At 38.0% G+C, this 27,281-nt stretch overlaps 2 protein-coding genes and 1 long non-coding RNA gene across 3 annotated transcripts; 2 read left to right on the top strand and 1 right to left on the bottom strand.

The window, feature by feature from the left end:
* The first annotated feature begins 896 nt into the window (after positions 1-896).
* On the top strand, positions 897-20,194 carry gpr4 (G protein-coupled receptor 4). The gene is made up of 2 exons (XM_027005858.2): positions 897-961; positions 17,200-20,194. The coding sequence occupies exon 2, from the start codon at positions 17,682-17,684 to the stop codon at positions 18,771-18,773; it is 1,092 nt and encodes a 363-aa protein (XP_026861659.1). The 5' UTR covers positions 897-961; positions 17,200-17,681; the 3' UTR covers positions 18,774-20,194.
* On the bottom strand, positions 14,014-23,968 carry LOC113574736. The gene is made up of 3 exons (XR_003410349.2): positions 23,892-23,968; positions 23,252-23,327; positions 14,014-14,154 (listed from the first exon to the last, which is right to left on the bottom strand). It is a non-coding gene; the product is annotated as an uncharacterized LOC113574736 (long non-coding RNA).
* A 365-nt stretch (positions 23,969-24,333) lies between these two features.
* On the top strand, positions 24,334-26,464 carry polr1g (RNA polymerase I subunit G). The gene is made up of 3 exons (XM_027005860.2): positions 24,334-24,533; positions 24,686-24,818; positions 25,030-26,464. Exons 1-3 carry the CDS (start codon positions 24,449-24,451, stop codon positions 25,733-25,735), a joined length of 924 nt encoding a protein of 307 aa, XP_026861661.2. The 5' UTR covers positions 24,334-24,448; the 3' UTR covers positions 25,736-26,464.
* The last annotated feature ends 817 nt before the right edge of the window (positions 26,465-27,281 follow it).

The raw sequence follows: 27,281 nt of genomic DNA, 5'->3' as shown, positions 1-27,281 counted from the left end.
AACTAGTATTTTTAGCACAAAAATAGTTCATAAAAATTATTATGACTAGCACATGAGGCATCATCTAGAAAGAGTCTGTATATACCATAAATCATACAAATAATTCTTTATTTATAGTTTCATGGTTATGTGATCAGAATATTGTGAGCCTTTTATTTCTTCTGTTAAGAGGCTTTCTGAATATACTACTATCTTCTAATATTTACTAAAAGAGAGTGGTGCAATACAAAGGGAAGAGCGCATGCTAATGAGGTTTCTAGACCCTGGGGAGAATCGTGTTTTAACGCACTGCACATTTAAATACCACAGCCACAGCCTTCGTGGCTTGAAAACACGTTTGATAGAACACTAAAGCAGGTCCTCTGGTGCAAAAGGCAGGTTAAGGAAAAACTAGGAATCTGGGTCTTTAATTTGGTAGAATTTGACGTATTTATAGGATTTATAGAATGTAATTTTATAAAGTTTAGTTCTTCAAGAGAAGTTACCCTAAACTGATTTATAGGCCTAGATAAAAATTGTTTTAGGCAGAACACTACATTCCAGATTGTGTCTTGCCACTAATAAATAGGCTTTCTGGATGCAGAATAAACATATAAATAAGGATGTTTGCTAATTTTAGACTTCCTTATTGTAACGTGCTTTCGTGCTTTTAATGAACAGGTGTTTTAGTTCATAAGCAAATCTTAATTTAGATGTTCGAATCAAGGGGGAGTTCATTATCATGTACGGCACGGAAATGTAATAGACAAGCTCACAAGTTTAACGACCCCCCCCCCCCCCCCAGTATATACCCGAGAGCTCCTCATGGCGCCTTCGTGTGAGGGAAGGAACGCGCAAGGGAGGTTGTCACTAAGTTCCGCTTGCAAAATAGCGCACCACTCTCTCCAGGGGAAGTACGGAGATCAGCGCGTTGAATGACAAGGAACTCGGCAGCCTCAGCTGTACTGGAACGTACAAGACAGTAAGTACCTACCTAACGATATTTTACTAGAGGCATTTTTTTTTTTGAGAAGCTTTTAAGTTGAGAGCCCAGTCTATACTGTACAATGGAACGTAGTGCTTCAGTTCAGTTATGTGTTTTTGTTAGTAATGGTTCCCTTAAAAAACATTTTTGTTAAATTAAAAGCACTTTTCTGTCGTACAAGTCTTTTAAAAAACCTTTACCTCATGGTAACACGATGTACCTCATTTGTGGAAAACGAGAGGACTTGGACTTGTTCACACCAATATTTAAAACTAGCCAAATAGTTAACGATCTTGATGATACCGGTTCTCCCACCATAAACGTCTGTTCAGTACCGCGGTGATTTGAATTGGGCTTTTTTTTTTTTTTGGTGTTGTTTTGTTTTGTTTTTTTGACCGTCCCACTCTTTTAAGAGAACTTATAACAATAAATTATTTGTTACTTACGTAGCCTACATAAGTGTATATCTTTTACTGCTGTACATATCAGTCAAAGCTTAAGTTGTAGGGTATGGTGTCCTGTATGAGTTTAGGATAAATCAGGAAATTAATTTTAACATTACGTTTTGCAGTGGACTATTTGCTGTGACTGTGTGACAGATAATGATAATATTACTTATCCGTCATTATGACTCGATGTGAAGCCTTTAATGAATAAATGAAGTCCGACAGGTAGCTGTTCTTCCTTTTTTGGTGAATACATGAAATATTCATGAAAGCACAGTATAGCTCTTTAGTCTTTTTAGCAAACAGCCATGTTCTTGCATCCCAAACATTCTCAGGCCACTCTCAAAGCCAGTCTCAGGCTCTAGATGCATGGATTTTCCTTTCCTCCATGATGTGATGGGCCATTGACTTTATAGGCATTTTACTGAACTGTGTGCTCTGCAGCCCAGTGTTTTTTTTGTTTTTTTTTGTTTTTTGGGTTTTTTTTTTGAGTGCAGCAGTTTGAAACATGTAGTGCTTGTTAAGGGTAATTTCTTCACATTCATGTCTGATTTTCTTATTTGGTGTTGTGAGAAAAGTTCAAAGACATTTAATCAATCTCCTTTAAATGAACAGTAATTGCCCTCTTGGGGATATGAGATAAGAGTGGACATTTAAAACATGACGAGGAGAAGAGACTAATTACTCCATGGGCCAATGGTGTCCTCCCTCCATTGACCCCCCTCTTTCCTGCTTAATGAGGGTGTTTGAGGGTGTTATGGAAGGGTAATGTCTGTTGTGAAAGGGAAAGTCTTTATCACAGCAGTACAGAACCAATGTAAGGTGTTTTGATAAAACATACCACCAGTATGATCATACAAGTAAGTAATTTGTATTTTGATGTGCGCGCACGCACACACACACACACACACACACACACACACACACACACAACTTTTATATATATATTTATTTATTTTAGTATATGTTCGGTACAAACTGTTTTACAGAGGTAAGTCCGTTAAGTCAAATCCTTGTATAAACCTCATGACCAGTGTCCCTCAGATTGATTGCACAGTGTTTTTCAAATTCTATATTTTTTGTTTTTACTTTTAACCAACAATTTCATACACAGTGTTAATATAACTCGCATAGAGTGATATTTGATATCCAGTTCACTCCACAGTTATGTGTAAACACCACAGCCTCAGCAATGCTATTCATGAGAGAAATACAGCTGACATTCCAAGTGGTTGGACATGCAGAGAACAATATAAACATGACCCTGTTCCTTCCACACCGACTAACCTTCCACACCGACTAACAACTGCTCACTTTTAGTGATGTTAGAAGATGCTAGAAGCATCTATTGTATGTATGTGTTCTTGGCTTCATCTATGTAACTCAAGACATTCTGCATTGAGTGTAACCCATAGACCCTCATGGTCTTCAGGATGAAAGAAAAGTGAGGTGGATAGAGTGGCTGTGATGATAGCTTGCAGAAAATAAATGCAAAATCGATGTGAAGCATTAGTTTAGTACACCATAGGTTTTATATTAGCTCTGCTGTTACGGATGTATGAAAATCACAGGACATTCAAAAGATTTGCATGTTCTGAAGTTGCTTGTTTGGATGCCACATTTATTTACATTTTTGTTTTCAATACAGGCCATTTTTATTTGAGACTTTCTGACTTTATTTATAAAGTGGTTGTTATATGTAAAACAGGAAGTTCTGTACTTATGTACAGAATTTCCTTGCATGCCATTGTTATAACTTCTCAGATGGCAAAAACAATGTCATTTTAAGTAAATATAAAGTAGTTTATATACTTCAGTGTTTTGATGTCCTTCTAAAATAATAAATAAATCTTCGTTTAAGCTTTCGAAATTTTATGCTGTAATGTAGGAGCTGTTGAAAAAGTTGCACTTGCCCTTTCTATCTATCCCTCTATCCCACTCTTTCATACACATATTCACACACACACACACACACACACACACACACACACACACACACACACACACACACACACACACTTTTGTGTCTATACCTTATCAGAATAAGGGGTCATATATATTTCACGTTTCATTTAACCAAATAACTACATCAATGCAATAAGAATCATGTAATCATCTAAGATCTTAACAATAACCTTAACCTGAGTAACTAAAATTGTTTTTGCTTGTTCATTTTAACAAAAAAAACAAAAACAACTGAAACATAGCATTTATAAAAAGCAATTTGCCTTAAGCTACTCCTGTTTTTATCTGATTTTCATACACAATCATGGATATTTTGGTTCTGAAAATGTATAAAAACAAACACAACCACCTACACACACACACACACACACACACACACACACACACACACACACAAACAAGGAACAGAAGCTTGGTCTCTAAGATTATAACAACATGTTATGAATATAATTTCAGGTTACCGCTTGCCAAATGCCTGTTTCCCAATCTCAACTCTAAGTGCAGTTTCTCACACAGAATGACAAATCATGATTACTGCTTTTCATCTTTGGTATTTTTTATATTTTGCCCCACTACTGAACTATCTGGTTTATCTTTATCATATGACTTAGTCACAAATTGATTGAAGATATTTTCATAGCATGTGTCAGCACCTTGGATTGCATAAAAACAACATCTCCATGACACCCTTCATTAAATTAAAAAAGCCTTTATTTAGGCATGGTTATGGACAAAGAGCTCTCTCTTTTGACTATGCCATGGCCAGGCTTTTTAATTTACTGAACAGTGCCATGGAGATATTCTGCCTATTAGGCTGTTGAACCCAATCCTATAAAGCACCTTCTAAGTCTGTTTCCCTCCTAGTAGCCCTCTCTGTGGTGAGGTTCTTCTGGACGTTATGTTTTTATTATTTTTAATGCTGCTGTTTGTGGAGGCGACAGAGGTGTGTATGTACAGTCAAAAGGCTGGGTTGAACTTTTACTCTCCAAGGACTCAGCGATGGGTCAAGATTCTCATTCCTCACTCTGACAACTACATTGCTTTCATGTGTTGATATAAAGTCACAATAGTTTTTGAATAATTAATAGTAGTTACTGAATAATGTTATTTAAACACCAAATAAATAAGTGGTGTTTAAATAATGTAAACACATAAGAACATAAATTGAACTAGAGGTAATATTTGAGATGTGGAAGCATTTTTGGGAAACAAAAAATGTCATAATGAGACAGCTTTTCAGTCTGCTGTTCCACAGTATCAAAAAAGGCCATTTTTTGTCAGGACTCCTTGGGACTCTTCATCACTCCTTTGTTGTAGCATCCACATTATACTGCTACACCTGAATCAGACATCTACTTCTAGCAAAAGCCCTTGGAGTTTGTGCCTGTGTCCACAGCAGCAGACCAGTCTGATTTGCATTTAGCCTTGTGAGTAAAACTCTTGAGTGGGGAAACTTTGAGTGGAAAATGTGCCACTTGAAATCATTAATTCTCCCAGTAGGGCGCCCGTTCCGAGCTTGCTAGAGACACGCTGCCGCCTATCCACTGGAGCATGAAACGGACAGGCTGCTAGAACTCTATTAAATACTTGCCTTGTGTTGGTGCCAAGAGAGTTTGACAGGTGCTGCTCAGCTCACCTGCTGAGGTCAGCCTGCATTTTGGACACAATGTAAAGATGCTTTCCACTGCTTAGATCGTGGTCTCTCCAATTTTCATATTTATAGTATGTATGACCACATGACAGAATGTTATAAAATGATCTTATGTTTAGGTTATTTTTCAGAATTTATCAAAATTTAGTTAGGGACATGCTGATAGTTAAGATGTATGGTGAAAAGCTTGCACGATATTTTCAGATTTTCTTTAAGACATGTTTCATATCTAGATACAATATTGTTAAAGCTTCATTTAACAATATTTCTCAGAAGTACCAGTAAAGATGAAAAAAAACCATTTCCTTTCCCAAAGGGGATTTTATTTACCATGTAGAATACAGCTCAACGTGACTAAAATATTGTTGATTAATAAAGGCACACACACAATATCAGATTCTCTCTTTTCTGTAGTGTTCCAAGGCATATACAGGGACAGAATGATCGTATATTATATTTGAAAATGCCAGTATATTAAGCCCAGATAAAACTATAGAGTTAAATGTTAATGTTAAAGTTTAAGATAATGTGGAAGTTTAAGATACCTTTGGAGCAATAGGCTTTTGTCTCGCATATTTCTTTAATCAGAATTGAAACCTTCAACCTCATGGGGAGGCAGTGTGAGTCACATGCAATGCTCTATGAATAACATGTCGTTAGTTGTGGTAAAATCCCTTCCACATTATAAAAAAAATGCTTTAAACACTACTGACTTATACAGCTTTTACCCCAGCTACTGCAAATGTTTTGTCACAAGGCCGAGGATGAATGGTGTGATACACCATTCAGGGAATGGGAACAGGGAAAGACTCATTGGGGTCCTGTTTAATTGCCTACTCATCCATTATGTTGAGTACATTGCAACCCAGTTGAATTAGTTCTTTTTCATCTTAATGTTAATATTTTAAAGGCTTCTGCTGTTTGAACAGACCAGCATCTACATTAGACTCTTGGTGACAATCACAATTTGGGCAAGTGAAAATCTCTCTCCCATCCATCAGTCACAGTCAACACATTCTATTTTAAAGGCAGTTATGTTCAGGGGAAAATTACAGTCCTTTTATTGTTGTTGGTGGTGCAGCCATTATCTGTTCTGCAACCTGCTGAGTTAGAGTACTTGATAAATATAGTGTGAGAGTGCTTATTTGTCAGTTCAGTTTAGAATTGCAGTTTCTGTTTTGTGCCGCCTTGTTCTTTCTTCGTTCAGCTGTAACTCCACATTGAGAAATGCATTTGGTCCACATTTGTGTGTGTTGGACCGATATTTTGAACCTAATAATACAATATATAACCAAAAGAATGTGGACACCTGACCACCACACCTATATGAACTTGTTGGGCATCCCATTCCAACACCATGGGCATTAATATGGATTTCTGCACTTTTCTGGAACATCTTTGTACAATATTTAGGTCTGTGTCTCTATCCATGAGAATTTGTGCCCATTCAATCAAAAGAGCATTTGTGAGATGAGGCAAAGATATTCTCAACTGATATTCCAATTTGTCCCAAAGGTGTTCATTGAGGTGGGGTCAGGACTTAGGCCACAGGAGTTCCTCTATACCATAGTCATCAAACCAAGTCTCTGTGGACCTCACATCATGCACAGGGGCAGAATCATGCTTGAACAGGATAGGGTCTTCCCCAAACTGTTTCCATAAAGCTAGAAGCATATAAATGTCTAAAATGTCTTTTTATACTGTAGCATAAACATTATCCATCACTGGAACTAAGGGGCCTAGCCCAAACCCTGAAAAACAGCCACAGACCCCTCCATTATCCCTCCTCTACCAAACCTCTCTATTGGCATTATGCATTCTGGTAGATAGTATTCACCTGGCATCCATCAAGCCCAGATTTATCCATCTGAATGCCATATAGTGAAGTGTGATTAATCACTTCAGAGAACATGTTTTCACTGCTTCAGAATCCAGTGACAGTGTGCTTTACACCACTCCAGCTAATGCTTTGCATTATGCATTGTGATCTTAGCAGCTGCTCAGCAATGGAAACCCATATCATGAGACTCCCAGCATGAACATCTTGTGAGGATGTTGCTTTCAGATGCAGTTTGGAACGCTGTAATGAGTTATACAATGATTTTTATGTGCTCGCTGCAGCTCAGTTATGTAAGTTTGCATGGTGAACTACCTCGTGGCTGAGCTGTTGTTGCTTCTAATCCATAACACTTACAGTTGACAGTGTCAGATCTAGCAAGGTGGCATACTCTATGACAGTGCCACGGTTACAGTCACTGAGCTCTTACTTGCTGAGCTCAATTCTATTGCCATTGTTTGCCTTTAGAGATTGCATGGCAATGTACATCATTTTACAAACTTGTCAGCAACGGATATGGCTGAAAAACCTGAACTCAATAATTTGGAGCAGTGTCCACATACATTTGGCCATATAGTGCATATATTTTGCACTATCAATTACTCAAAGGCCTATTACTAGTATGATATATAAAATACAGTTCTTTGTGATTCTTACTGATCACTGAGGGTAGTTTATGAAATAAAATGTCACTAGATGTAAGCTTGCTTTCTTATATCAGTTCCACATATTAATGCAGCATATAATCTTAATATCAGACCAGTATTAGGGCAAAGCTGATCAGAGTCAGTTTTTTAATGTGCATTTTAAGTTGCATGTATGTTGTCCATCTTTAAATTCACAACATAAATAAACTACATGCACATGCAGTACTACACAAGATGAGTGGAATAGCCTAGCTGGAAGGTAGATATACTTGATGAGATTACTGAGAAGAACTTTCTGTAGGGTCTGAGTTATGAAAGTTATGAAAGTGGAATGAAATGCATAGCATTTTATGGCTGTGTTGAGTCAACTATTCTTCACTTTTTGACCTGTGCTGATAGACTCCTGGCAAACTGAGACACATACCTTTGATTATTAGTAGCCTATCATCACCTGCTCACAACCCAGAGCAGAAAGAGGCATGTCTGAGGGGGGACAGCCTAAGATGCTTGAATCAGCCTTAAATATAATAATTAATATGAAGTCCAAGCTGCTAAAGTCACTGGAATATAATCAAAGCTCTCCAAACAAGCAGAAATTACAGGTGAGGCAGAGCATCACCAGGGAAGATATCTACTATCTGGTGATGTGGCAGATGGGTCAGAGATGTCAAACTGTCACTGACTACAAAACATTTGCCAAACACTAAATGTAACAATATATATGTAAAATTAAATTAATTACATTTGGTCCACTGTAGCACAGGAGCGGGGTGACTTTTAAAAAAGGCTTTGATTCAGGCAGTTTAGAGGGAAATACCTTTGAAAGTTCATTATGTACTTTAACTCCTTACATTCCAAATACACATTTGTGGGTCTAGAATCTCATTCCTCACTTTAACTACATATCTTTCAAACTATTGTTTATTGTAATTACTAAATAATTCATAGTAGTTGCTAACATGCCCTAAGATTAACAAATAAATAATAAGCATGGAGCCTATGAGGTAAAACTCAAACATTTTATTTCAAATCTAACATGCTGAAGTATACAGCCAAAACAAAGGGAATGTGTTTAAAATTGAATATCAAACCCTGCCATATGATATAAGTCACACATTTGTACCCTTTTTAAACATCATTGTTATAGTATTGGTATGTTTTATTGAAAAATATAATAAAATCCATATTTACAGGTTGTGCCAACAATTAACCCGCTTATAACTAAAAAAACTTTCCATAAAGCCTGTCATATTTTGTATTGAATAATATAAAATAAACAATATAACTATTTAAAAGCTCTTTATTAATATTGTTTATGCCTGCATAAGTGCTCTGTTGCATTTACGTCTCCATGTTTCACACAGAGGTCTTGGAGAAAATCCATGTAAACATTTAATGATGGTTTATTAACTGGATATATACAGAAATGTTCTAATGTAATAAGTCATGCTGTGTTTGATTTAAGCTACAAAATTTTAAGGACCTCTTGATTTCCACTTGATTTCCAATTTAAGAACTTACTTGTAAAAAGCTAAAGTTACTTTTTTACAGTTGGCTTCACTTGTGAACATCAGCTGTAATAGAAGATATAGGATTTTAGGACTTTTCACTGTCAGTACTGAAAGATGGCAAATTCAGAAGATTAAAATTTTTACACTGACCGACAACATTCTTTATTGTAGCACTTTCTTACAACATTTATGTACCCCTTACATCACACATCAACTTCGATTCCAGAAACACTGAAAAATGAAGTCACATTGTTATATATTGCCTGGCAGCATCAGCCCACATACATGGCCCCATCTCATGTCTTGCCAAGTATGGTGCCCTAAGCATCATGTTTTCTAATTTAATACATTTTAGAATTGACCCTGGCAGAGTGAGTGTTGCACTGATTTTTCTACATTTACTTGAACTTTTTGAGTGTAGTTTTGCTGCACCTCATTTCTGGTTGTTTGAAGCACTTCCTTCCTCCATTTGGCTTGCTTTACTCCCTAAGTTGTACTATATCATCTTATATGTAGAACCAGCCTGACATGTGCTTTGTTGACCTGTGCTACTGTTATGCCCTCATGCCCATTAAAGCTGATGTTTCATTCCTTGTAATGCATAACAAAACTCTACCTCTAGCTAATATCTAGAACCTTTTGTGCCAACTACTTGCTTCTCCCCTTTACTTGAAAATGGACTCTTATTTTATGAAGGCTTTTATTACTATACTTTTGAAAAAAGTAAATTTCTCATAATTATATATATATATATATATATATATATATATATATATATATATATATATATATATATATATATTTGTGTGTGTTTTGGTGACTATTATTAATTTATTATACAATATGGTTAGAGTATTAACTTACTACTATTGTTACTTACATTGATAAAGCTTATAAGCTTATAAACACTGTTTTGAAAGGTACTGTAGCATATTGTGCACTTTACTGCTTCTGTTGTCTTAATCATATATACAACAGCTGTGCTATAAGAAGAAATAAAGTGGAATCATGTTCTAGTCCCTTCCCAGACACTTTTGTGGACATGAACAGTGTGGAACATAGTTAAACCACTTCTGAAAAATAGATTTTAGCCTTAGCCCCCAGATCCATAGACTGTTTGCTTCATGATCACTAACTCACAACCAGGCCAGTTTGAAGCCTGTTCTGTTAATATAAGTCTCATACTCTCATACAGCTTTCTCTAATCTTCAAATCACTATTTGCCAAAAAAAAAAGCTGCATGATGTCACTCAAACACACCCTCTAGGCTGCTCCCTACAGAGAAACTTGTCAGTTCAGTCCTTCCTGTTTGTGCATATGTACTAAATCAACTGTCACTGTTTGTAATTTAGCCTCTAAATACAATAGCTCTAGGAAACTGAAAAATGCAGGATCAGCCTTTAGCTGTATAATGATCTATGAATACATCCCATCTACATTTTGGTCTTTTTTGGAAAATGTTTTTGATTATGGTTGCTGTTAGTGAGTAAAAAAACACAGGGTATACTTCCCAGAATAACTTCACTCTGTCATAGACCCTTCCAAAGCCCTTTTTAAAGCTTGTCCGATCTTAGCTCTCTTGGAGAAATGTCGTGAATTAGTTTTGTGACCATTTTTGTTTGTCCTTTTGTTCTTCCTCAGTACAATTCACAAAAAAACCCTCAGCTGATCTTGCCAGACTGAATTATACTATTCAATGATACTATTGATCTCCCTGAATGAAAGAGTGAATAATCATGGACTCTGTCAAAGTCCTCACATTTACCTGACGCTTTTATCTAAAGCAACTTACAACTGAGTACAACTTGAGCAATTGAGGGTTAAGGGCCTTGCTCAGCCCAACAGTGGCAACTTGAACCAGCAACCTTCCAATTACAAGTCAAGTACCTTAAACACTGAGCTACCACTGTCCATCATGACTAAGCTTCATGATCTCTCTTTCTCTGACCCTCTCTCCCTCTCCCTCCCCCTCCCCCTACCCCTACCCCTTCCTCTCTCCATCCAACATCTCGTTCCTCCCCGGGAAACTGAGTGGTCAATTCTCAGCTCTCCTCGATTTATAAATCTGCCAGGCTCTCTGTCTTCATACTGTGTATATTGTTGTGAGTCTGAGGCTATAATGTGGGGCTATTCACACCAAGGTGGAGGCAGTGTGGAGTCATGGAGGGCTATGAGGAGACCACATCATTGGGGAGGACTGTGTGTATGCTCATTATTTAGTACAACCTTGCAGGATGATCTACAGGGACACCTGTCACAAACACAAAGCCAATAATGGCTCAATGCAGGCCATCTGGCAGCCTGCTTGTACTCACTCAACTGAATCAACAAAGATATGGCATGACTAAATAGAGACACCCTTTTTGAAAGTTGTGGTGTTTAAGAGTTTGTAGTGGAACGTTCTGAGTTCTACTTTATGTGTATCATGTGCATCATGTTCTTGAACAATATTCTGTTTCAAAGGGTTTTCACAAAGCCATTGTTATTTGCATTTATATTCCTTTCATGATATAAAAATAGTGTATTGTCATAGTGTCAGTAGCACAGCATAATTGCCAAGAAAAGTGGGATAATTTGTGGGTCAAGTCTTGACTATGTCTGTGGCTTTTCAGGCCTTCATTAATAAGGCTGACATTCTCGGTCATGCTGAGTGAGTTTGGCTTGACTGTAAAGACCACCATATTTTATGCCGAGAGTGGCTCAGTTAAATGGTAAATTAAACCATCATGCATATTCACAAAGTGTGATTCTAATATGTGGCTGATAACAAGTAACACTCAATTTCTTGTGGTTTTTGGTTGATGACTTTGAGATACTATTTCTTGCCTATCAGCATGTTATTTCTGCATATCTGAAAAAATATGCCCCCAATATGTCTTTTCAAAAAGAGGTTTGATAAGAGCTTGATATTCACTTCTGCATTAGCTTTAACACTTAGCCTAATTGCTGATCTGATCTGATGTTTTTAGTAGGTATATTAATTACACTGCAGTCAGTAGAATTTAATAGACCTGTTTCAAGCGGCATACAGACAGAATGAACAGTGGACACAGATGAGTAAAAGGTCATAGTCTGTCATCTTATTCTGTTAGATGAATTTTGAATTGAATTTTAGTAATACCTGCTGTCAAGAATTGTCTATTGTATTACATTCACAGTTTGAATATAAACAATAATTTACAGTTCTATTAGTTCAACACCATTAGGATCACGGTAATTCAGTGATACAACTAGTATGTAATGATTTATACCTGTAACTGCGTTTATAATTGGCAGCTTAAAGGCGATCTGGATTTTCTGGCTGTTTTTAGTTCTTTTTTTCTGAATAATGCTCTCCTAGCTAGCATATGGAATGGAAGATTTACCATCATCGATGGTAGGTTATTTTTTTTCACAGTTCGTTTTTTTCCCTCAACATATACAGATACGAGATTGACAATATTATAATACAATTTCTAAATAATAATAATAATAATAATAATAATAATAATAATAATAAGCCACACACAAAGGGGATGTTGTTTTAAGTTTCCAGATATAAAAATTCAATTAATTTGCATTCTTTTTTTTTCTTCTACATTTGTAGTGACGCGTGTTTACATTACAAGTACACTCGCCATTAATATTTACATATGGTTTCTCAGATTTAAATTAATTATGGAAATTACTCTAACTTCCTGCTTTAGTCTAGATGGACTGACTGAATCTTCACAACTATGAATCCTGCGGGAAATTCACCCATTTAGCATCCCTCTACCTTCTTAGAAAGATATAGAACAACAGAAAAGTGAACATGCATGGAAATGAGGTTCTGAAATGGAAATGTATCTGGTAAGCATACTGGATGAAATGCATTGTGCTGGAGCAGTAGCTGTGAGTCTCAGCAGGGCCTTTGTGTTTGGAAGTAAAATAATCCCCTCATCCAGGCTAGCAGGCCATATTCCAGACATCATCCACCATGGTGTTTTTATTTTAAGATTACCATCAGCAGTACTCTGCCCAGTCCTTTATAAATGAATTGTGCAACCCTGCATTTTAAGTTTCCTTTCCTTTGACCTTTCCAGCTTGCTCTTCTGTCTTTGAAACTGTGGGATTTAGTTTCCTTTCTGGTAATATTGATGATACTGGTATATACTAATATTCCAAGCATATTATGCTGTGCTGATCATTTATGCTGTGCTGTGCTGTGCAGAACTCAGCTGCTATGGTCAGGCACTTACAGTTAAAAACCTGTGAGGATATAGAAAATTTCCTTCCTTCATTGTTTTAGAGTTCAGAGCCTTATTTCTCACTGTTGGCTCTGTTCCTTCACACTGAACTATTCCTGGGTTTCGCAATCACTCACTTCCTCTGTTAGTTAAATTCCTATGTGAATCACAATTATTGTAATAGTGACAAATTATTCATTGCATGCCAAGAAGATTTAGTGTTTTTTTTAGTATGGTAAAATGCTTGCTGCTGGAAAATTGAGCCCTTGCCACGAAAAACCATTTTCTCTTTTTGTGTAATCAATTATTTTAGTTTTTGATTTTGTACAACTTTTATATTAAAATTACATTAGAATGCTAAATATGCTTCATTTACTTAATTCATGTAGGTCTTTTAAAAATAAAACTTGCAATAATGCTTAATATTATTGTTTTTATTTTGTAGAATGTCTAAAAAACAGTAAATGTATGATGTATGAGTTGTCATTGCAAGGGCTCAATTGTACAAGGAAACAGAAAGCCCAAGCTATGCCCAGCAGTTCTAAGTTGTGTAGAATAAAAGAAAGTAAGTGTTTATGTTGTCTTTTGCTTGGTATTGAAATTGCCATGGTGTCCTGCCCTACAGTGAATACATGTATATGACTATTTATTTTAAATGTACCCTTTATATACTTGGTATCCACTGTTTGTTTGAAAATGGTTAAATTTGCTGAGATGTGTGGCCTTCCTGCCTGCATCCTTTAGCCTGGTACTTGTGGCCAATAAGATGTTGTGGTAAATAGGTTTCATTTTTGCATTTGCCTTTATTTATGCTAACAGAGGAAACAGCCAGCAGTGACTTGAAATTCCTAACTGATGACTTGTGAGATGTCTCTAGTTCTGGGCTGGGCTTCACAATCTGTTGTTGTTCAGAAGAATCCTTGGTCTGACAAAAACAAAGAGATAGAGGATATAAATCAAAATGTAATAACAACTCTATCACTCGATTGTGTAGCTCCAAAAGATCTTTTCTGGAATATTTTTTCATCAAGTCCATCAAACAATATCATCTGTTTCAGTGGAGGTTTTATTGCTAGTGTTTCTTATATGATAGGGTACAAGATGATAAAATAGGATATGAAACAATATGCTATACATAACAAGAGGAACACACTTCATTGTCATATCCTATATTTAAATGCAAACATTAAAAATAAATACATGTGCAGAATTCATGTCAGGCTCACTTCCATACGTCCATGTCTCTAATTGGGACATTTCATTACCAAATCAAACATAATAATGAATTGGTCACTCAGGCTATGATCACCAATGACTCTGTTCAGATGTCTTTCATAATTTTTATACTGTTCTCAATTGGAAGCATATGCGATATATGATTGGACACTTGTAACTTTGATATTTATCATTATTGAACAAGCTGGAAAGAAACACAGGTATAATGTCATTATGTGGAATATGCAGTTTGTCAGACGGGATGAGCAGAGATGGAGTAGAATGCAGTATGACATAGTTTAATGATAAACAGGGGTAATCCAAAGGTTTAGTCAGAAAACAGGCAAAATCCAATCTGAGAATAGGAAATAGAGTGAATCCAAATAACAAACATATAGACGTTATCCAGAGAGTACTAATGCAACGGCTCAGAAACATATGGCAGGCAAACCGAGACTTTGCAAGGACAAACAATACAAATGGAACCTCAATAAGGAGAACCATTAGGGAAAACCAGACACAGGAGGCTTGTGGGTAGTGTAGTCCGATGAGGGCCTAGTCTGGCTACGTGACACAGTTGTTATGATGATCAGTATCAGGCATCTTTTCAGCAGCCTTTGGCTATGACACTCTATGAGGCTCTACTCCATATAAACTATAATAATATCAAATAATAATAATAATATCAAAGATTGAAAATGTACCCCAACCACATTTTCCACTCTGGATTTTGTTTTCTCACAAACCCTGCCCCTTAAAATGAAAATGGACGATTGTGTAATATGATTTAAATAGAGAGTGTAATAAACTATATATCAAGGGAGATGACCCTTATTTTTCTGCCATTATGTCAGTATATGATGTTGTAGTGTAAGGAAATATACAAAACTTGAATACATTTGAATTGGATCAATAGTTGCTATCCCTTGTTTTGTTTACTGTTCATTGTTACAAAGGGAAGCCTCTCTAATAAGCCTCATCTGAACTTGAGAAGTAGCTAACTCATGAGCACTGATCAAACCCCATTCGCCTCTGAGCCTCTGACTGCAATGTACTTCTTCTGGCTGTTCGTATGCCTGAGTCACTGGCTGGAGTCACCTAGCATGTAAATATGCACAATAATACCTTTTTCTATCTTTAGCCATGGCTTTAGCCTGATAGAATTTTTGACACTAACCTGTCTATGAGGATATATATTTGATAGAGACTACAAAGCACTTCTGTAAGCCTCTCTAGACAACAGTAACAAATGCAAATGTAAATTCATAAGTGCTTCGTAAGTACAAAGAGTCAGTCAAAGCCTGTTGAGACAAGCCTGATTATTGTGACATTTTTTATTCTGATGGTAAAAATGGAAACTGATAAGGTTGTCAGTAACTATTTTTTATCAACAAAATTAGTACATGATTCTAATCTAAGACAGGCCTTATTTGTTTTGATTATGTGTTTACTCCTGCTATGTCTCCAATAATAAAATTATTAGTCTATGTAAAATGCAATGTAAAATCCATGTAAAATGCAATTCACATGATTTGTCCTGTCTTATGAAGATAATTTATATTGTGTAACTGTCGGATCAGTGAATAATCAATCAGTTTTCAATCAGTTTTCCATTTTTGAGTGAAAACCCTGAATTCAAGTGTTTTATCCCAGCTGGATTATATTGCAACATACTACAACATATGTTTATTCATCCTGATAGAAGATGCATTCCTGCTGCCTAAATCAGAGTTTGAAATTGTTTTTTGGAGATTACGTCATATCTACCATGTAAAACTCCCTTTCTTCTTCCTCCACATACACAACCCTAAAATAATCTGTAGTTGTGTAGATGCCAAACATCCCTCTTTCTTGGAAATTTCTCCCGGGTTTTAGGGATGTATAAGGAACCATCAATGTCAGCCATCCCTCATGATAACATATACAATAGTATTAAAATATTTATTGTTAAAAATAAATAACATCACAGAGCAGTTTGATTATAAGCTTGTAATTGAATGGTGGGATGTGGTCCAATCTGTGTACACTTCAGTATTTTTGCTAGAGTGATGAATAAATTGATTTAGCAAAATGCTGTCAGGTTTGTCAGTGTGTACAGAGGCACTGAAGTTTAGAAGCAGCTACCTCTTGTGAACCTTGTTTACTGACATTTGCTAATTCTACGTACCCAACATTTCATTTTATCTCCTCTGCTCAGCCATTGTCCATGTAAGCCTATGTCCCAGGAGAGATGTAAACAGCCCTGAGCCCAAAAACAGCTTTGCTTTCCTCTGTGTAGCTTTGAGACGACAGCATAGTTTAACGGCTACACTCTTAACAAAAATGCTTTTGTTATCATTCACTGAGCACTGTGGCTTTAGCAGTTGATACTGGTAACCCAATAATAAGTAAAGGAGAAAACGTACAATACAAGCTATTTCTGTAAGATTGATCTTTCCAATTAGAATTCTAGGTCAGTCGATTTCACTTATATACCTTTGCACAGGGAACACTGAGTCATGCCTTACATTGCCCATTATAGTACATTCTGCTGCTGACATCAAGCTGATGTCTCCTGAATGTAATGTATCAGACAAACATTTTTCAAATAATATGTCCATCACACTCAAATAAACTCAAGCATTCCATTATTTAAAGACAATAATTTAACACCTGCTGTTTTAGCACATTTTAAAAAAATATGAAAAGGCTCAGAGCTTCAAGCATGGAACCCTGGTGCATACTGATATTATCTCACATCTCCTTTATTTTGCAGATGGACATAGCTGATGGGGCCAAACAAAATAAATCAGAGAGCTGTGTCCAGTGAGAACTCAGATGGAGGAGACCATGCTGTGGAGGCCAGACATCACACGCTGCTGAAAGAAGCGGACCCTTTTTCATTTGCTTTTCACTCGCTGATTAATAGCAAGTTCACCATCAAGGCTGCACACATGGGAATAGCTGGAAATATGAGTCGCCGGGAGGCTAAAGGTGCATCTATGAAGTGTGACCGAGACATGTGATGCCCTCAGCTGGCCATGCATGAGCATGGACTGTTGTTTTTTATGTGCCAGAGTTGTACACTGAAGACATATGAGGAAAAACTATAAGGCATGTAGGCATTTTGTAGATATGGACCATAGCAGTGCTTATATTTTATGGCAAGACTGACCAAACATGGCCTGACTCAGGACTTAGGAGAGTTACCTCTTTCTTGATTATTATATCAAGTTTTAAAAGCATTCAGAAGAGATCATGTGCAACATCTCAGACTCCTGCAATGTTGACTCAAACATTGACCCATTTTTCCAGCCAGTGCTGTACATTATCGTCATTGTCCTTGGCTTCCCTACGAACTGTACAGCTTTGTGGGCTGCCTACATGCAGGTGAAGCAAAAAAATGAGCTTGGTGTGTACTTAATCAACCTTTCCGTGGCAGACCTCTTGTACATAGCCACCTTGCCATTGTGGATTGACTACTTCCTCCAACATGACAACTGGATCCATGGGCCAGGATCCTGTAAGCTCTTCGGCTTCATCTTCTACACAAACATATATGTCAGCATCGCGTTCCTCTGCTGCATTTCCGTGGATCGCTACCTGGCAGTGGCACATCCGCTCAAATTCGCCAAGGTGCGGCGTGTCAAGACAGCCATCCTGGTCAGCGTTGTCATCTGGGTCATAGAAGTGGTGGCCAACTCAGCGCCTCTCTTCCATGATGAGCTCTTTGAGGCCCGCCTGAACCGCACCTTCTGCTTCGAGAGGTACCCGATGCAGGACTGGGTGGCAGGCATGAACCTTTACCGCATCTTTCTGGGCTTTCTGGCTCCCTGGTGCTGCATGCTGGCGGCATACGGAGGCATCCTGAAGGCAGTGCGTGGCAACGTCTCCACTGAGCGGCAGGAGAAGGCCAAGATCAAGCGCCTGGCCCTCAGCCTCATCCTCATTGTGCTGCTGTGCTTCGCGCCCTACCACATGCTTCTGCTTTGGCGCAGCGTGCTCTTCCTTGGCAACCCTTGTGACTGTGGTGTAGAGGAGAGGCTCTTTGCTGCCTACCATGTGACACTGGCACTCACCAGCCTCAACTGTGTGGCTGACCCAATCCTTTACTGTTTTGTCAACGAAGGGGCACGTAATGATGTCAGCCGCGCACTCTACGCCCTGATAGGCCTCTTCCACAGGGGGCAGGTCACAGAGACACTGATGAGTGGGTCCATCACTGTGGAAACACCCTTGGCTAGCAAGAAGCCTGACCTCTATGGCGAGGTCAAAACAAATGCCTACAAAAATGACATTGAGGTGCTGAAGGAAGAGTGCCTTCAGATGACCAAACTTAGTGTTAAATAGTAAGCTTGTGAAAATGAAGACTCCATATGTAGGGACAACTTTGTCAAGCAAATTTCAGGGACTGTGTGCTACCAGTTTGTTCTCAAACAGAGAGCCTGTTTTAGAATAAACTGTTGATGCATATGCCTCCTCTGTCTGAATGTTATGCCGGATGCCTTGTTTATTATTGTTAAGATTTTTATCATTTGCAGACGATACTGTTTTCTTTATCCTCATTGACTCCTGCTACTGTGATTCATCAGTACTTGTTATGAGCATCTTCCTTTATTTATTTATAGCTCATACCACAATAAACCTCAAAACAAGTACAAAATGGCCAGAAAATACAGGCTATCATGGCAGGGCTGTTTGTGAATTCTGAAACAGTCTTTGCATTCTCTGAAACAGTTTATGCTGCAAACCCCTTAACAATATAGGACTAAACAGTTTCTTAGTGCATCACACTATATATGCTAATCTTGAAAATCATTAAGTTATTTTTTTAATTATCCTCCATTTTACATACCTCACCTTGTATCTAAATACATCCTTCGTAAAAAGAACATTGCACATGCTTTATCCTGTACCTCATGGCTGGTACAGAAAACTGAATGTAAATTGAAGACATTACATGTACAATAATGAGAGTGATCTACCCTTTCTGTTTCATTTTGTGAGCCGCAAAATGTTGTCTTTTCAAACTCCTTACTGTACCATTACGTATAATTCTATTTTTACCACAGAGCTTTTCAAAAACATAAATAGTTATGTGATATATGATGTCATACTGTGCAAATTGGCATATTGTTCAAGATACTGTGCAAAGATATACTGTAGTGTAAATTAGTATCCAGTTGCTTTTCACTGAACACTAAAATGTATTTCTAATGCATTTTTTTTACTGAGTGATGTTATTCGCTTTAAAAATTTGTGATAAAGGTTTTGGGTGTCAGAACATTTTGGAGGCTAAATGTATTATTTTGCATAAATGATCATGTTTGGGGGTTTGCAGTAACTGTTTTGAAAATGGGACAATATTCCAAGAACTCCTGTAAGTACCTGAGACTTATATTAAGACAGTTTGAGTGAAATATCATTAATATGTCTGAGACCTGTCTACATGATGCTTGAGAGGAAGAGGCATGTTATTTACTAAATTACATGCCTCATTCAGTTCAGTCTCCTGTTTGTTTGAGCCACAGAGACCCAAAATGAAAACGTGTCCAAATAATAGACTTTGCACATGTTTACAATTGAGTCCTGATGCCTTCTTGGGGCTCTTCACTGTAAATTCTGAATTCTCTCCATCAGCTAGAGGTTTGCAACTCAACTAAGCATACCTGTCCAGTCAAACTGAAATAAATTACCAGTTTAATTAGTTTATTCTGTTTGTGGTTCCTCCTTCTACTGCAGGTTTGTTTTTTATAGCAGAAGAGAGACTCTTGAGGACAAAGATATTTAGTCTGTTTTCTGGGTCTGGAAATGTAATCAAAGCAAGTCTACGCAAATTAGAGCTTACGTGCAAGTGTTAATAAGTAGGCCTTTGGTCTTTTCACAGGGTGTTCAAAGTGCTTGTGTACACCAGAACAAGGCTGAACATTACCAGTTGCATGTCAGCACAGCTCTTATCATTATGTAGCCTTAAACCATGGTTCTCTTGAGGCGTGACCAAACAGCAGTGCTTGGCTGATGACAGAGGAAAACATACATCAATATAGTGCACCTTGAGCTTGCGCTAGCCAATCTAGCCTCTCACCTGTTAATCAACCTGCACACTGTGCTAAGGCTGACTTCCTGACCCATGTATCCCTGGAGAGGCTTGCTGCCTATTCCGGGTCAGTGGTCACTAGGTCATGTTTCACCTGATTAAAATTGAACACCTTGTCATTTTGTCTGTACCTTGTCACCCTAGCTCAATGAGGTTGACCAGTGACCTGAGCAGTAGCAAGGTCAATGTGCTTTTATCTAAAGATGGCAAATTGCACTGATGTGCCTGCTGTAAGTCCTAGAGGAAGAACTAGGTAGTAACTGAGACATTAGATGAAAACATGTTGCAATGCAATTTCTTTTGAAAGAACTTGTGTTGCATTAGTGATGCAATCTATAAGTGATGGCACAAGGAGGTCAAATGGTATTCAGACCATGGTTTTAAAGTGTCTGTCAGAGAGAAAAATAAAGGTTTTATGGATTGTTGATAATATACTTATGACTATGAGGGTTTATTAGTAACTTGCTACTCTAAAATCTTAGAAAGTGAGATTTCCAAAGGTTTTATTTAAATGTAAGAAGACATTTCCCCTACACTTCATAAACATATATCAAACCATTTTGCCTCTACAAAGAGTCACATTATATCTTTGGTTTTCAATGTGTCACATTTGGCATAAACAAACGCCACCGCTAACTGTGTAAGATGGAGCTATGCTAGTTAATCATTAAAGCCCTCCCAAGAAATGGACAATACATTGCTACAGTAACACCAGAATTAGCAAAGAACTTGCTAACACAGAGCAAGGTAAATTTATATATAAATTAACTATACTTGAAGTATGGATCTTATTGTTTGAAAACCTTTGCTGCTGCAGTCCTTAAAACCTCACATTCAAGTAGCAGCAATTCTTGATTGGACCTTAAATGCATCAAAATGCAAAAGTTTCTAGAAAAGGGATCATCATTTCTGTATATACACTAACCTACTTTTTGGAAACCATGCCAAGACTAATATAGTGGCATTAATGGTTTATATAGTTGTCTCAAATACTGCTGAAAACAAATAAGCAAATCATGTTAATTACCATTGTTTATGTCCAGATAATGCACATTATGCTCTGCTCACTACAGAAAGACTGTACTGTACTGACATATTTTCTATAGAATGCACTTCCCAAACAGCTAGTGCTGAGAGGACAGACATCAGTAAATTCATAGTAAGACTGGCTCCCTGTGATTCAACCCTGCCAGATGTGAGAGAATTAAGATGAGCTATAATACATTTTTGTCTTCAGGTTGGTATGAACTTGATTGCAGTACAAAACCGTTAGTTATTATATACACAAATGCTAAGGGTCATGTCCTACACGTTTGTGATAATATTTTGTAATATGTAAATGTATTATGAAGAAACATTTTGCTTAGATGTAGTTAGTTTTTGGGAGATTGTAGCAGCAGGGATTTCACAAAGACAATATGTTTGTTATATTTGTATTATGGCATGTGTTCATTTAATTTCTGGTAATACTTTCTAAATAACTAGTGAAGCACTTAAACAACCCTTCCCATAAGAAATTGCATACCTGAAGCTATAGTCCGTAGAGTGCATAAGCATCTGAACTGTGACACATTTTGTTACTTGCATTCTATATTCCAGTATATTGGATTTTAAATTAAACAATGACATTTTAAGTAACGGATATAGGAATAAATATACCCAGATATGGATTCTTAGACTGAATTATTTGACCACTCTCAGACTCTTAGGGTTTCAATTTGTGTTGAATTGGACTTGAATAGTACAGGGCAACCCTCAGGGACCACCAGACAATCCTTTTCAGCACCTAACACAACTGAACTAAACAATCAAGAACACTGGTAAAACTGGTAAACAAATACCTGGTACAGTTGTTCTATGGCAGGAAAACCCCTATAAAAACAGACTGTGGTAATATATACATAAATTATACATTAAAAGTCTTTCTACAATTAGTGAGGGGTGATTTGAGGATCTGCAAAGGGAGGTGTGGGAATTATGCCCCAGGGTATGCCTGGCTTCTTTCTAATGTCACATTGTTTGCTGGGGGTCCTATTGAGACACTAGTTCAGTACACAGCTGCACTCCCTGCTGACTGTGAGACTGGAGGATGGGGGTGGACTTAAATCCCCCATGTTCTCATCTCCTTTGTGAATAGCCCCTTAAAATGCACTGATGCTTAAAAAGAGGAACACCAAAAGATGACCTCCTGCACATGGAACAGAATTCTCCAGGCCAAGCCTCAAACTCTTTTCACACAAATAAGAAAAAAATGCTCCAGAATGTTCTTTTAAAGCAAATTATTGTATGCACACATATATACAGCCTTGAATATTGTCATCTTATGTGTGCGTGCGTGTGCTGAGGTGCCGTTTACATGTCAAAACAAATCCATCACCTTTTTCACAGTCCATTGTACAATGTTTAATATCGCATGTCATTATACTGATATGAGTTGCTGATTACCCTTAAAATTTAGTAATGATTAACAAGTAATGATTGTGATAGGAAATATGTGTGCATATGAATGCCAGATATCTTAGAAAGTTGTCAACTATTCCTAAAGACAGTAACATAAGATACAGAGATACTTTGGATATGAACATAAAGTAGCAAACACTTAACCTACTTAACCTATCCAGGAGAGCTTTCAACTGTATTGTCCTTTTCTGAATATAAATGAAAACAACTTTACATTTTGCTTGGAGCTTTGTATACAAGCAAAATTCTAAAATAGAAAGAAAAAAAGTACCCATTCAAATGTAACTTTGTCCTGTCTGTTGTTTCCACCTTTGCAGAAGTATCCCATTCAGCCTGGAGGAGGAAGCCTGTGTAGATGTAAATATATGCATCACATCAGACAGGGAGCACTGAGTTTAAGGAGGTCCCTCTCAAATTACATAATGGTTATACTTTACATGCTGCATGGCGAGTTTTCCCACAGTTTCAAACCCGTGATGACCTTAGAAAAATAAACACTGCAGAATAAGACAACACCATCCATGTGATGCAATAGAATGGTGCCTTCCACAAAAGTGGATATTTTATCAAGTTCCTTAGAGGTGTCAGCTATTCCCAGGCATTTACATTCATATGGTAACATATAATGTCTGTACAAACCTAATCTATGTCTATTTGATTCCTCGCCTGTAGGATATAAAGTTCAGCATATATATTTACATATTACCGTTTAAAGAGATATTCCAAATGAAATATTTAACCATATAAGCTATATAACTTATATGTGTAGGGTATACGTAATAAAGTACACTTTAATTAAGTGTAATTGATTATAGTTTATTAGTTTTTCTTATTTGGGGGATTTTTTTTAAGATAGACGTTTTCTGTTTTAATAGTTATACTCTTAACAACTTTATTTCTCTTTTGCTTACCACGGAATGGTGGTTCCTGTTGACTGCATGAAATAAAAATGCATTTTTATGCGCATTAAGTATATCCTCCCTCACTCACACACACACACACACACACACACACACACACACACACACACACACACACACACACACACACACACACACACACACACACAAACTTGATTCGTTGCTTCGTGCGCCCTCATGAGTAGCGCATTTGAAAATGCTTTCTCAAATAACCGCTTTTTAAATAGGACAATTTCGATAACTTAAGCAATAAAAACAGATATGAGTAATGGGTAATGCTTATAAATTACAACAACTTAAATTAAAGAATTTCAAGATGACTCTATAATTCGGTATTCTACGTATGTGCGTAAATGTTACGCAACCATGATTCACTTGCAATAACAGTAGACAAGGGTTTCCGAGTCAAAGGTTTTGTCTGTACCATGTGGTTTACATGCTTCGGGTTAGCATCAAGTTAGCTTATGTTTAGCCAGCCCAATTTGATGAAGTAAAAATATAGTTTTTACTATCGGCAGCACGTACTGAAGAACTACTGAAGGTTCAGTATGTCGTGTGACATATCTTCGTCCGACAGTGAGAAAGACGACCACCACGAAACATCACAAAACTCACAGGAAAAGCACAAGAGAGGTGAATACAGGATGGCCAAGCATCCAACAGGCAATATTTACCTTTAGCTAAATGTTCTGCCTTTAACATTTATCATTCTCATTTGAAATCAGCGCAGTATTTCCCGGCCGGCTACTGTCAGTGAATCTCATTGAACTTGATTTTCTTTTCAGTTTCGAAGTACAAGTGCCCTGCCGATTTTGTGTCTCTTAAATATAACTCCGCTGCAAGCGCTCTGCTGGACAAAGATGAACAAAACAAAGAGCTGTGGCTCATTAAAGCGCCGTCTCGTTTCGACCCAAAAATGTGAGTGTAGAAAACTAGCATGCAGAAATTTTTGTTTGCTTGCCTGCTTTAAATTAATTGAGCTGTTTTTGAGAATTAACGAAATTTTCTTTCTTTCTTTTTTTTTATTTATTTATTTTTTTTTTACAAACAACACAAAAGTGAATCTTTAATTTGTTGTCTTAGTGTATTAATTGAAGAGGATTAATCATTTGTGTTCTCTGCTTTTCAGATTCACAGATTTAAAAGTGTCTTTATCAGGCCTGAAGACAATCCAGGCAACTGGAGCGACTCCACAGCTCTACAGCGTTCTGGGTAGCTGTGCAGGGCCTACTGATGTCCATGTTCTTACTTCCAGCTGTCAGAACCAGGGCACACTCTCCACTTCAAGCTTTAAGGGCATCCTCAGCATCAGTGAGAGTTACGGGGACTGCATGGGGAGCCGGCGCCCCCTCTCCATCCCGACAGCCCCTGCACCATGCGTCCCGCTGTCAGACCTCAGACAGCGCTTCCAGCCTTTTGGTAGCTCCATGGCCACTCGTGCAGCAGGGGCCACCACCTCAGCCTCTTCCTTGTCCCCAGTGAGAGTGAAGCTGGACTCAGAAAGATGTGATGAACAGAGAAAAAAGAAGAAAAAGAAGAAAAAAGAGAAACACGGCAAAGAAGAGAATGTTGAAGTGTTCGATATTAAACGAGAGCAAATATCGTATGGCTGTGATGAGATGCAAGTCCCAGAGTCAGCGGAGGAAGATGGGACTGTGGCGACAAGGAAGAAAAGGAAAAAGAAGAAAGAGAAGCCAACAGAGGATTGTCCAGACGAGGCAGAATGCGATGCTAGCTTGATAGCCAAACGGGAACCTGTGGACACTTCGTATGATGAAGTTGACCGCTCAGTAAAAAAGAAGAAGAAGAAAAAGAAGAAAACGCTGCATGAGTAGAAGGGAATTGGGGTGGGTCATGATATATTTGCATGGTAACGAATGTCATTTTTACCCGTTTCGTCGGTAAATGCTCCACATGCCGCAAACGGCCATGGACCTGGATCGAGACCTGCACCAAGGCCAAAACATTGACTGAATTTTTTTGTGCCACTGAAGAGGGCAGCGATAATATGAAAATGTGTTCCTAAATGTAGTGTTTATGTGCCTTTGAATCCGCTTTTAATGTAATACCTCTCCCGTGCTGAAACCAAATGTGTAATTGTCCTTTTTTTTTTTGCACTGCTTGGACATGATAAGATGGCAGTGCCTGGCATTTGATATTAACCTGATCAATCAAAATTGGTGGTGCAGTTGTGCAATGCTTAGAATGCACTGGTAGGTGGCGGTATGACCCACTTGCATTGCTCCCTCCACTGGCAGGATATGCCGGAGGTTTGATGAGAGTTCTGCACTGAGGTATGGCCTTGTTTTCTAATGAGCACTGAGCATCTCTTACACCTGCTGATTTAATGCTTTTGCTCTCCGCCTCTGCGCTCATGCAGCTAGTAATTTCACGGTATTCTGTATTATTCAAGCAAAACCGAATCATTTTTAACGGTACACATAATTGGGATCACTTTTCATATACTCGATTGATTTGATAATGACAGGCACCTGCTGGTTCTGTGTGTGACTGTACAGTACTGAGGACCGGATTACTGTGGAAATTAAATTGTAATTAGTAAAGTGAAAGCCTCACAGTTGCATTTAAACTTACACTGCTGCAAATGACGTACGTTTATCAGGATAAGCTCAGTAGCTGTTGGTTCGCGTACCCTGTTAAAGCGTAGTACAAATAAAGCACGTGTGTCCTGTTTGGCTCTTACAATATTTAATATTCCGTATCAGTAAATTACTTCATGGAGTTCACACCTATCGAATAGAGTGACAGTTGTTTCGTTTGGACAAATTATACATGTTCCTTATGGTAGCTAAGGGTGGATTTGTCATCGGTTGTGAACACGGACGTAGAAATGAGAACCCGACGGCAGACATCGGGTGGCGTGCGGGCTGAGTAGGTTTTCCCCGAGTCTGTTTTTCTATCGCACTCCATCAATAATGATGGTGGGGTTTTTTTGGGGGGGGGGATTTGGTTTTTTGTTTTTATAGGAGACGCTGGTGTACCATCAGCGTGGCGAGACACCGAAACACTGCTATCTGGCAGGACCGATAAATAATTGAATTGAATGCAGTCTGAAGTTTGAGAGCAACGTGTCCAGACTGCAAAGTAGGCGATCGAGCCCCGCGTGGACCGACCGATGCAAACGATAAGGTTTGGAGGGGGTGTAATGAATTTTTAGAGCCAATCTCATTTGTACGCCGTGCCTTCCTCTTCCCTGGACCCCCCCCCCCCCCTCCACTGCAGCAATCCTTCGCTGTTTTATGCTGTAAACCTCTCTTTCAATTCTCTTGCTCTTCCTCTCTCTCCGGCCTGCGGCATTCGGGGTGGGGGGGTGGGGTTGCTATGGCAACGTGGACTTGCCAAGGACCATGGAGCGCCATG

This window comes from Electrophorus electricus, chromosome 15, assembly GCF_013358815.1.
Source record: "Electrophorus electricus isolate fEleEle1 chromosome 15, fEleEle1.pri, whole genome shotgun sequence".
NCBI classification, from domain to species: domain Eukaryota; kingdom Metazoa; phylum Chordata; class Actinopteri; order Gymnotiformes; family Gymnotidae; genus Electrophorus; species Electrophorus electricus.
The sequence above is the reverse complement of the archived record's forward strand: the minus strand, read 5'-3'. Positions and strand labels throughout refer to the sequence as shown.

What these genes read in the sequence shown, in the direction of transcription:
- polr1g (XM_027005860.2), top strand. Translation starts at nt 24,449, where the DNA reads ATGTCGTGTGACATATCTTCGTCCGACAGTGAGAAAGACGACCACCAC. An exon ending in ACAGGAAAAGCACAAGAGAG is followed by an intron (nt 24,534 to 24,685) that starts GTGAATACAGGA and finishes TTTTCTTTTCAG; the next exon opens with TTTCGAAGTACAAGTGCCCT. An exon ending in TCTCGTTTCGACCCAAAAAT is followed by an intron (nt 24,819 to 25,029) that starts GTGAGTGTAGAA and finishes TCTGCTTTTCAG; the next exon opens with ATTCACAGATTTAAAAGTGT.
- gpr4 (XM_027005858.2), top strand. Translation starts at nt 17,682, where the DNA reads ATGTGCAACATCTCAGACTCCTGCAATGTTGACTCAAACATTGACCCA.